Below are 12003 nucleotides of genomic sequence, written 5' to 3' on the forward strand. Positions count from 1 at the left end.
GGTAAACTTCGTTGGGTATTGTTTGCATACCCAGTGCAGTCCTTTCTTGAGAAGCGGGCTGTCAGCCATGGAATCTACCTCAAACGACACAGACGAACGGCTCAACAATCGCGACGGGCACGCGCATGATGACTTTTCGACACAACCACTGAACAGCGGTGATGGTGAAGAGAGCATTCATGAGGATGAACGAGAACAGCCAAATACACCAAACAACAAAAGTGTTCCAGAAATCGAAACGCGACTTCTTGTCTTTCTTCAAGATCTAAGTACGCCCAGCATCAGCAGTACCGATGACGATGTCTCGGAACATACTTCCATCAGGTATGACAATGATACCGTCAAAACAGCCGCCGACGTTCCTATCAATACTGCTGTCAGTCCCACTGATGAAAAGGCCGATGCCACGAGCAGTGGAACTGCCGAGTCTTCTGCAAAAGCTGCCGATGACACTACCAGTGCGGGCCGTGATCTTGCGGATGACGACGCATCTGTGGCTGTTGCTGGCATCGCCACCACACCTGTTGATGCCGGCTTGCCCGAGTATCTGGAAGAAACGCTGGAGGATGATGTTAATGTACGGTCTTTGTGGTTCCCACACTCGACGCCACTTCATATCGCCATCCAGAAGGGCCGCGTGAAAATTTGCGAACGGCTGATTAGTGCCGGTGCAGATATCAACGCGCGGGACGACGATGGGGTGCAACCCTTACACACTGCCTGTTGGTATGGCAACTCAGACTTGATCAGGCTTTTATTAGACAAAAAGGCTGGAACTACAGGTCCGGACTCAGATGGATGGTGTCTCCTCCATTATGCAAGCTTTTACGATCTGGAGCCAGCCTTGTTGGACCGTCTAATCGAGGTCGATCGCGAATACCTCAACAACAAGGAAAGGTTTGAAGGTTGGACGCCAGTTAGCCGGGCCACTTGGTTCGGGCGCGAAAGTGTCGTCGACGCCTTGCTGAAAGCAGGAGTGGATCTTGATATTCCAGACAACGCCAATCGAACGCCGATGATAATGGCCATCAAGGAACAATACTTCTCAATTCTCGACAAGATGGTCAATCATCTGGCTCTGGTTGGTTCGGATGATCTGGCCGAACGTGCCATCGACCATCGTGATGGCGAGGGAATGACAGTCCTTATGACCCTGTGTGCTGCTGAACCAAGCTCTGCCTCAGTGGAATCGCTTCGCAACTTCCTCACAAAGTTGAGACCGAATCCCGATATCACAGACAATATCAACCAGACGGCACTCGATCATGCCATGATTATGGCTAAGACATTCAACAGTGATCATGCAAAAAACGTTGCATTAGAAATCATAAGATGGTGGCCCCAGGAAACGCTTTTGCGGTCGACCATGGCAAAGAAGACAGCATTTGATGATGCTTTCGACAAGGAGTCTCACCCACTGCTTGAAGCCATGGTCAACCGCCTCAAAGAAGACGGCCCTCTGAGAGACCAGCTTCTACGCTGGCTTGCATTAAGAGAAGAGCGTCATGCTACGGCGATCGACATTCTGTCAGAGCTAGATGCTCACGACTCCATCGATTTATTACAATCAAAAGATGAATGGACGCTAGTCGACTGGGCGATATATCATCGAATGCCTCGAGTGTTGCTGAATTGTCCTGCTCTCGATGACCGTGGCAGAAAGCGTGGTACGGAAATCATCGAGCAGTTGAAGCAGATCTACCCCGCACAAGAGAAAAAGAGAAATACGGATCGGAAGGACGAGTTGACCGAAAGACAAGTCCTGAACGCGATGGTGGGTGTTCTGAATTTTCTTCCTCGAGTGCCTAAAAAGTACTGGAAGATTTCCAAACGTACCCCCGAAATGACAAGATGCTCTAAGCACTTCAATGCAGCAGCGGTCAGATTTCACCTGCTGGACCTGGAGGCCCTCACGTTCCAAAAGGTTGATGAGCTTGTCTACGGCGATTCACCCATCAAGTTGACTACAATCGACCAAATTCAGCAATTTGCTACGGGGACGAAAACCTCCACAGAGTCAGCCAGGAAAAGCCCGCCCACCGAAAGTGCCTTCACATGGATTCATCTCCCTGCAACAAATGTTAGTCGCTTAACTTTCACATTTCTTGTAGTTCACAGGCTAATTTTGAGTAGATGGAGTGGATGAAAGTGAGATCGCATCCTTTCCTGTTTCAACGCTGGTACATGCGAAAACTAAAACATTTTTTCCGTGTAGGACACCGCAGTGAAGATCATGAGATCGCAGTCGCAGAATGAGATCAGTGATCAGGAAAAGTTGGCTTCATTCTTGCAAGCCAGTTGGGTTCAAATTCCCGACAAAACGTCTCCATCCCGATTCATGCGGCCGCGGTACGTCAGAATGCAGGCTGAAGATGTTTCGGTACCGGAAACAAATACGGGCCAGAGTGAGTTCATAAAACCTTCGAAAGTGTCTGAAATAGTTCCTTATAACATAAACATAGGCGATCATGCACCAGAAGATAATGTTGGACCCCCGCCAGGTCCCGTTCCTCAAGATGACAAGAAAATGAATTCTAGCAACTCTCTTCATTGTCCAGCTTCAGCACTCTATGTGAGATAGTAGCGACATCTTCCTTTCCCTTGATTAGTACTGACATGGTTGATAAGATGCCATTTCTTGTAGTCGGGCAATATGATCACGAAAAGGAACACACACAGCATGACGGCACTCATGAGGCGACGTCCTTTCCAAGGCCCCAGTCAATGGAGCAACCTGAACGTGCTTTCCAACGCCAAGATCTTTTCAGTGCCTACAAAACGTCTGTCCTTCACGATTCTCCAACATTGGACGAGCATTATTATCACTTCGCTGAGGACAAAGATTCCGCTAGAGATCGATTGGACCGCAATGAAACCCAGGTGATCACGAAGTACTTGTCGCCAGGCTCGAAGGTAGGCGGCAAGCGCCAGAAGCCTCAGAAGCCTCAAACTATCCTACGCGTCAGCCAGTTATGGGCATGGACAATTGGTGACAGTAAGTCAATGATTATAGATACCACGAGGGCTTTACGTTAGTGCTTACCACTCGCGTAGAATGGCTCATCACATCAACCTCTTGCGCCAAGGTGGATGAGAAAAGCACGTTTGTGGCGGAGATTCGTGAGCATCTCCTTCGGCGAGCGGACGACGGGAGTCTGAATGGTGGAATCCATTCTCCACAAGAACTAAGCAAAGTTATTGCCGAGTACTGCATCGGGGCTTATGAAAGAAAGCAGGAGCTCCAGAAGCAAATCTCTGAACCTATCAGGGACGATCAGTGGGACCCCGCGTCAGCAAAGACAAAGGTTAACGCTGGAAAAGCGGCGCACAATCAAGCTAGAACACGTGTTGTCGTTGAAGAACGATCTATTCGTCAAGTATTCTCCGATTTCATCAACCAAATTGTTCGCTGCACCACACCTAACTCGGTGGATTGTTGTCTGACTGTGCTCACAGGGAAGAAACGAAACGGATTTGTTCCTCCAGTTCTCCAATCAACCAGTCGAAATGGACGAAAAACAAGCCAAAGGCAAGAACCAGCCGCTCACGCTTACAGATGTTCTAGAAGCAACGAGGAAAGCAGCCCGGTTCCTATTTCAGATTAAAGATGTCCGTGATGAATTGCACATCCTCAAAACTATCGCCGAGTATCAGCAGAAGGTTCAAGCTAGCATGGAGAACACAATACCGAGCGTCAGCAAGGCGGGGTTCGATGAGAATATGAAGGCCAAATACGTCAAGAATGACGTCGAGGAGTTGGATAGGCTTGCTAGCAACATTCAAGAAGCTGTAAGCTGAGACAAATGGATATCAACGACGCCGGGGTCTGACCATTGATCTATAGTTACAAACGACCCTCACACTTCATGAGAGTGAGATCGCGAATCGACAGGCCAAAGAGGCTGTTGACCAGGGAAAGAGAGTTATAATATTTACAGTTGTCACCGTCTGGTTCGTAAGTTGCGTCCGCCCATTGCTCGCTTGTTGACGCCCCTGCTGAATATCGGCCGAGTTGCCACTCTCATTCCTCACCAGTTTGTTTGCCTTGGATGTGGAATCCTTCCTTGGAGCACCCTGGTGGTCTCTTATCGTGATTTGTACGGGCCCCTCCTCGCTAATAAATTCTCTTTAAAGTGCCGGTTGCTCACCTCATCACTGTAGTAATTGTACCTTTGCCTTTTCTCCTTGTGGCAGTTGGATACATGTACGACTGGGACATAAAAGCGTTGTCTTTCCGAAGAGACAAAAAAGGGGAGGAGCATCCCATCAACTCAACTGCCAACAAGGCATCGCGTAAATTCAAACGCACCGGAGGCCTACGTAGGAGACTGACACGACAGACAGAGGAATATGACGATTGGGATGGGAGGAGTTTGGTATAGTGTTCTAGTGACTCCATTGGGGGATTCTCACGGTCCTTAAGACTGATTATATGGGCAGCACACGGTGTCGGGTCTCGACTGAACTAATTACATAACTGAGAAGACCATTCGAATGATCTTTTGAGAATGTTGCAACCGCCCAGAGGGTTGATCCGCACATGAATCATGACTCGAGACCTGTGACTGGAGGCCTTGAAAAGTCTCCGTCCATGCCACGTAGACCGGGGAGAATATCCCCGCAATGTCCCCGCTTGTCGCACAAACACAAACCGAGGTGTTCTCATTTAGGAACCTTGACTGTGAGCTCAGGCCAATTCGCCTGGTATGGATATTACTGATCATACCGACAAAGGCTGGTTCAAAACTCTCGGTCTGCCGACTTGTCCCTGAAAACAGTGGTCAAACCTCCGAAACCCAATAGGCTTCCTAATGTAGCCGGTCCGGTGGGTTGCGTAACGGTTCTTGGCAAACGGATGGGATTCAGAACTAGCATCGCGGTGCCAAAGCAAATTGTCCAGATTATTTATTCTGCTGCTCTCCCGGCAGATCTGTTGTGCATTGGTGCATCTACCCTCGTCTGAATCCACACATACACCAAAGCGGCCTCAACTCAATAAAACGTCGGCTCTCGGGCTATTACACCATTACAACCAAAATGAAGTTCTCAATTATTGCCGTCGCCCTTTCAATTCTCGCGGGAAACGCGTATGCTCTACACGTAAGCCGACACCCTCGATAATCCCGCCCCTTATGTTTCTAGTCTGCTGTTGCTTTCGGTTTCGGTCATCTCAAATACCCGATCCGTATAAGCTCGGTTCTATTGTGTTCAAATTGACTGACATTATATTGCAGAGGTGCTCTTGCCAACTTGGGTCGTCGTGTCTAAGCTTCTCTCAAGTTGAAGACAATCAGAGCTGCAGCGCCTTCTGCAAAGCAAGTTTCAACAATGCCAAGACGTGCTGATCATAACTACTGCCGGCGTTATGATGGCAGAGTTGACATAGAACCACGATAGAAAATATTGATTCAGCGTTGCCCACGCAATTTAATCAAATTCCCTCTAAGAACCAGGGACTGCTCCCACTTAGAAAATACAACCCGAAATGTCGGCACTGCTAGTGTTGTTACTGAGTTTCCCCTTCAAATGATGTCTTGAAGTGTAAGTGATGGTCGGAACTCGGCTAGCGATAGAAAAGTGCTAGTTCAGACCCTCCCACAACGCTACACCAGCTGAAAATCTCCACGCGTATGCACGATAAGAGCGCAGACCAATCAGGCGACTGCTCTTGATGCACCCTGTCAGACGGCACCAGTAATACTGAGTGAGCATCAGCCTAAACCCCTCTTTTTTTTCCAAAATCACCGCACAATTTTGCACAACAGCTCAAGCCGGTGCGTCACTGATGTGGCAGCTTTCAGTCGGGCGTTGGTTGTATATCCGATGGATGCCGCCTATGCTTTCCGGGACATGACCCTGGCCGTCGACGGATTGGGTTACTGTCCCGGCTGCTATGAGTTCTTTGACTTTTTTCCGCCTCCGAGGACAATCACCGCATTCAGCAAGACGTTCAGCCTCAAGAAACGGAGACTTGTTCAAGAGTTCTCCTCGGTGTGTCAGCTCTGCCTTCATGTTCATCGATTTCTGAAAGATGGATACGGGCCGGACTATGATGCTCCAGATAAGCCCGGAGATCAGCATGATGTCAACATCGAGGCATCTAAATGTTTTCTCTCGGGAATGAGCAAAGATCCGTTTTCGAGTCTTGGTTTCAGTTGGAAGATGTTGCCCAAAGTGCGACCATTGAGGTTGGCCGTCTGGGCTTCAAAAGGCAAGCAAGCCCTTGCGGAACGAGTTGGGCGGGAAATCTAGTCTAACTCCGGCAACCGAGTACAGGCACACCTGCGTCTAAATTGATAACCACTCGGCCACCACTTTTAGACGATGACCCAGGCAAGACCGCAATTCATATAAGAGAATGGTTACATCATTGCATTGAAGGTCATCCAATCTCCAGGCCATGTCTAGGCGAATCTCGCGACGATGAGGCGATGCCTACGACTTCAATCACTGACAAGGCCTCCAAGCTACCAACTCGAGTTCTCTCCATCACCAAAGATGCGACCAATCACATATCGATTAGGCTCATTGAAACGAAGGACTCACATGGGTCTTACTGCGCTCTTAGCCATTGCTGGGGTCCCATCAACAAGCAACCGTTGCGGACAATACGGCAAAACCTCGAAGCTCGAATGGCTGATATTCCATTCGATCAACTACCAGCTACATTTCGGGATGCGGTGTATCTTGTATCGACTCTCCAGATCGAATACCTGTGGATCGACTCTCTCTGTATTGTGCAAGACGATGCCGAAGAATGGCTTCGAGAGTCCGAAAACATGGGATCAATCTACAAGAACGCCACACTCGTTCTCGCCGCCGCTGGCTCAAGGGACTCGACTGAGGGCCTATTCATCACAAAGCGACCTCATCCTGAGGTGTTTACGTTACCATATTCGCCATACTCTCTTGTGACGGGAAGAGCTACATCTTCGCAGGGAGAGTACAACTTGGCGATACTTCCTCAAGAGCCAGCAGCACCTTCATATGGTCCACTACATCAGCGAGCTTGGGCCTATCAAGAGTGGTACTTCGCCAACAGGAAAGTCTTGTTCATGCCAGGGGGCATGTCATGGGCGTGTTCGCATCGCGAGTATAACGAACAATGGAATTACTCAAAGCCTCAAGTTCTTTCAAGTTCTTGGTTGGCAGTGTTGAGCGAATACACCGGGAAGGTCCTCACCTATCCTTCCGATCGACTAGTTGCGATCCGCGGCATTGCGACTGAGACAACTGGAGCATCTAACTTATTCCGCCACATGTTCACAGACGAGAAAACCGCATCAGCTGAAAATAACGTTGCGGAAGGCAGGCCGGCTCTCGAGGTCATTGATACCATGTTCAAGTTCGGCGTTTGGAAAGCACAACTGCTCGAACAACTTCTTTGGCTGCCAATAGAAATGTCTAGTGACGATGAGTATCTGCCAGAGCTGCCATCATGGTCCTGGGCCGCCTCAGGGGGTGCGAAAAGGTGGCCCTTGGGGACCTACAACAGCATCCCAATAAGGCCAGAGAGCCGGGACGATATCGCGAAACTGGAGCTAATGGACTCGGGACTGGTGCAAGCAAAGGGTCAAATGCTCAGCGTGGAGCTTAGTCCGCTGCAAGAATGCTGTGTCAATCATCTGTCCGAGGAAGTGACACATGCCAGCATCGCGTCGAGCCTACAAAGATCTGAAAATATTGAGCTGGCGTTCTCCTCACTCAACTCTGGAGAACCCGGTAAGAAGATGAAAGATTTCCTAATGCACGATTCATACAGTACAACGGATGGCAAGATTATTGGGGTAGCAAGGCTTGATCAAGAATTCCCGACCCACAACATCCAGTTCCTCGTCATGGCTTCGGTTCGCCGGCCGATTTTTGATATATGGTAGGAGACTATCTTTCGAGGCTTCTTTGAACGCGGCTGACATTCAAAGCAATCTCCATTTCCTGGGCGATGACATGATACGCCGCGCAATACCCTCCTGTCATTGCGACGTAACCACTAGCATACCAGGCCATGGTTCATGTTCACATTGCGGCTCGGTAGGTTTTCTGCGATGAGCTTCGCTTTCTCCCGACACCGCTGACTGTTTAGGTCAATTGCCATGATCTCCTCACTGTTGGAAGCTGTGAAATGGTTTACTGGGGGCTTTTGCTACAGGGAGTGGACGAAACCCTGGGAAGATACAAAAGAGTAGGAATTGGATTCGTTTACCCCAGCGCTTTGCGGCCGGCTGATGCCCACGGAGAACACTTGACTGAAACAAAAATTGCGATTGCTTAGCAACAAGGCCCAGTCAGTCATTAGAAATGTCTTTACAATACTTCAGCAGCCTTCCCAGCCATCATCACCTGATGCTCCCTCTCATAAGGCGTAAACTCAATGCCACTTCCCCCCGACTCCTTCTTGTCTTCTTCAACGCCCTTCAGGGCAGGCCTGATGTACTTTCTCCAAGCCTCGGGATGAACACCTCCGTTCTTCTTCACCATCTTGTTGATGGGTAATTGCCTTGTCCAACTCATGAGCGTTTCATGCGCCTCTCCATCCTTTCTTCCGATCGCGCTTCCCAACCCAGCGTCTGTGAAGTCCCACGCATCAGTAAGCCCGATTGCATCCGGCAGAAGCTCGTCCAACAGCCTTCCGAGCGTGTGCCGAATCTCATCTAACTGCTCCTCCGACAAGAACCCATCCTCGACAAAAGTCAAGGCGTCCGCTGACTGTGGGTTCACAATCGTTGACAATGCGAACACCGATCTCAGCTTCTCCAATACACACTTCAGCTCTTCATCCTCGACCTTTTCTACGGCTCCGACAAACTGCCTTAAGATGAGATACTCAGTATGCGCCCTTGCAGCACTCATCAACCCCATGACACACTCATTCCACGCCTCTCCCTTTGTCTTCCCCTTCTCCACTCCCCTCCTCAGTCCCCTCGCCGCCCGATCAACCAACCTCTGTGCCCGGTGTTGGAAGATCAACAGCTGCGTCTTCTCATCCCTCGGATCCCTGAAGTCGGCCTCCGTACATCGCCTCGTATATGGCGCCGCAAGATACCTCAGGTCCGCAGGCAACGCTTGCTCTCCAGCTCTCCCTGCAAATCCCGTATACTTCATCAGATACCTGGCCAGCTGCTGGAACAGCACATGCGTGTCCCCTTCCCCGGTACACATCATCGCAGAAGTCTGCACCAGCTCCGGCAAACCCGAAGTGACCAAATATCCCTGCCCACCACAAGCCCTTCTCGCATCCTCCGTCCCCTCAGACGCAATCGCCGACGACCACGCCTTCATCCCCGAAATAAGCGCATGCGCGTCTGTCATCGTCGAAAAGTCGCCCTCCTCGCTCCTCCGCTCAAACTCCCGATGAACCTCCTCGGTATACTTCGACGCAAACAAGATACCATACGCCTTCGCCACCAACGTCAACAGCCGAAAGTGCTGACTGCGGAAGCTCGTCAACGGAACCTCCTCGTCATCCCCCTTCCCAAAAGGCAGCGTCCCCTGCACCCTTACCGTCGAGTACCTCGTCGCAATCGTCGCGGCCGCAGCAAGCTGCACCCCGTTAACCCACGTCATCTTCGACCTCGTCACCATCATCGTCCCATACGCAGCCTTCTCATGCGTCCCCTCCCTCCTCTCATACACCCCGTCCCGCCCAACCGCCGCCTGCGCCATCAACATATTCCCTCTCGGCACCCTCACCCCCTCAAACCTCACGAACCCGTTATCGTTCTGATTATGGCTCATCTTGACCCCGATATCCCCCAACTCGACCCCCTCCACCGGACGCCCCGTCTCCACGTCCCTCAACTGCACCATGAACGGATGCACCCCCTCATCCCTACCCCGTGTAACCAACCGCGCCATCACAATCGCATGCGACGCCGAAAACGCAAGACTCCCCGGCCAGAACTTGGTACTCGCCGCGCCCCCAGGCGACCTTATCACAAACTCGTCCGTCGCAGGATCAAACTCCGCCACCGTCTCGAGCCCGCGCACAAACGTCCCGTGGCCCAGCTCCGTCTGCACGTACGCGCCGTTAATCCGCCCCGCGAGCGCCGGAGCGAGCCAGCGCGCCTGCTGCGCCGGCGTCGCCATCAGCTGCAGCATCTTGACGAACATGGCCGGCGAGAGGCCGAACGGGGAGTAGTTGAAGAGCGTGTAGCGCGGCGTGAGCCAGTCGAAGTGGGCGTGGTTGTGCGTTCGGCGGTCTTCCCAGACGGCGCGGCCCATGCGGAGGCCGTCGAGGTATCTAGGCACGCTCTTGGTCAACACAGTGGTCGTTTGCGGAAACGGGGGGGATGTTCGAGATGGAACTTACAGATCCTCGCGGCTCGTCTTGGCATAGTGCCCCGGCAGACGCGACGTATCATCCGTCCCGAGCGCCTTCTCAACCCTCGCCCAAGCTGCGCGCCGAGCGCGGACGACAGACGCCCCGCCGTAGATGAGGTTGGTGAGCTTCTCGACGTCGAAGCTCGTGCGTGAGCGCGCGTTGGCCATGGCCAGCGCCTGCTTCGATATCGACTTCAACGCGGCGGGCATATTGGCGTGAAGGATGCCCCAAACTTCAGCAAGAAAGTGTTTGTAGCGGGTGTGTATATGCACACCTTCGCGGGATGTCCAGGAAGGCGGGCTCCTTTTCATAAGTTCTCCAGCATCCCCAGAGGCCCATCCCACCGTAATACGCATCGGAGACCGAAACTCATGCCCATGCTCACCCGACGTGACTGCAGAGAAGTTGGATGTTTACCCACTTCCTGAAAGGAGACATCTTAACCGCCCACGGGATGGATGGTACGAGAAAAATTGAGTGGCTCCCGTCCTCCTGTCACTTGGTGTTGCCAAGCTCGGAATGTGGCCAAGCCCATGTGAACACTCTCATGTTGAACTCCACAAGCTATTGCAACCCGTTTCGTGATGAGATCGCCTTTGTCACTCCTAGGCTATTCGCAGTTTTCAGTCATCAAATAGCCGGGTTAGGAAAATACGACGTACCTCTGACCTCTTGGCAGAACTTGTCCCATGCCAAACAACGTCCCTCAGCCAGCCTGAAGAAACCAATCCAAAAGATCATCCCATGCCGAGGCTAAGACCTTTTACAATTGGTTACCTTCCATCTTATCAGATCAAACCCGCCCCTCGGACAAAGAAAATGGGCCGGCCCGAAGTCCCACTCTCCATCCATCCATCCAGGGGCCGATCCCCAATCGTAAGTTTGACAGTCCTCCATCCAAGGATCCCACGCGGCTCACCTACCCAATACAGCAATCCTGTTACAAACCTCGCCAAGACCACGACGCCGTCAGATTAAGCCTCGACGTCAACGAGATTCAGTTCGGTGGGGGGGACGTGTACTATCCCGTCGGCTTTTGGCCGATGGGTCCCAGTGCCAGTACGGGCTGCCTCCGCGACGTCTCTAACCCCCCTGTACACAGAACGGCAGCTTTCCGCGAGCAACATGGCCTGGACTTGTTACGATATCCGAAATCCGAAATGCTTTTCCCGTCCTCGACGAAGACTGGAAAATCTCTCAGCCGGCAACCACGGAGCACCTAACATGATCCGATACTCTTCAATTCGATATAATTTGTGAGACGAGGCCAAATGGTATCGATCTGTTAATATCTCGAGGCTTATCATTTAAGACTTCCACTTTCTAGAACAGTAACAAAACCTAGGTGGAAATGAAAAGAAAAATCAAAAAGCCCAGTACTATTCGCATAGACGCATCGATCAATGACTTGTCCGAATGGACAAGTCGCGCAGCATGTTATACTACACGCTGTACACGCGAATACATGGCGTCTCAACGGGCACAAACCCCCAAAGTCGCGCTACTATTAGCCGGTTGTCAATAGGTATTCCCATCTTAACGCAGTCCTGGGGAATGTCAGACGTCAAATACATTGTACGCAAATACAGACCTAGCTAGCACATCGCAGCCCGCGTACGCGCGGTGCAATTCCTCCGCCACGCAACACGACATCATGCCGTTCTTCATCAGCTTATGCGCCC

General features: G+C 51.4%; 3 protein-coding genes across 3 annotated transcripts; 2 read left to right on the plus strand and 1 right to left on the minus strand.

Moving 5' to 3' along the window:
- Positions 1-67: 67 nt before the first annotated feature.
- Positions 68-4164, plus strand: ANKK1-2 (Ankyrin repeat and protein kinase domain-containing protein 1; the record flags this gene model as incomplete). The annotated part of the gene is made up of 9 exons (XM_066151775.1): positions 68-2080; positions 2134-2148; positions 2216-2405; positions 2463-2572; positions 2629-2995; positions 3055-3404; positions 3457-3789; positions 3845-3955; positions 4162-4164. 9 exons carry the CDS (start codon positions 68-70, stop codon positions 4162-4164), a joined length of 3492 nt encoding a protein of 1163 aa, XP_066008767.1.
- Positions 4165-6632: 2468 nt separating this feature from the next.
- On the plus strand, positions 6633-8272 carry CGGC5_v006965 (uncharacterized protein; the record flags this gene model as incomplete). Its single annotated transcript, XM_032019860.1, has 3 exons — positions 6633-7873; positions 7923-8031; positions 8084-8272. The coding sequence occupies 3 exons, from the start codon at positions 6633-6635 to the stop codon at positions 8270-8272; spliced, it is 1539 nt and encodes a 512-aa protein (XP_031883228.1).
- A 32-nt stretch (positions 8273-8304) lies between these two features.
- ACOX1 (Peroxisomal acyl-coenzyme A oxidase 1) lies at positions 8305-10530 on the minus strand (the record flags this gene model as incomplete). Its single annotated transcript, XM_032019861.1, has 2 exons — positions 8305-10240; positions 10310-10530. 2 exons carry the CDS (start codon positions 10528-10530, stop codon positions 8305-8307), a joined length of 2157 nt encoding a protein of 718 aa, XP_031883227.1.
- Positions 10531-12003: the final 1473 nt, after the last annotated feature.

This window comes from Colletotrichum fructicola (assembly GCF_000319635.2).
Source record: "Colletotrichum fructicola Nara gc5 chromosome Unknown KSG_Nara_v1_contig04, whole genome shotgun sequence".
In the NCBI taxonomy this organism is placed as follows: Eukaryota; Fungi; Ascomycota; class Sordariomycetes; order Glomerellales; family Glomerellaceae; genus Colletotrichum; species Colletotrichum fructicola.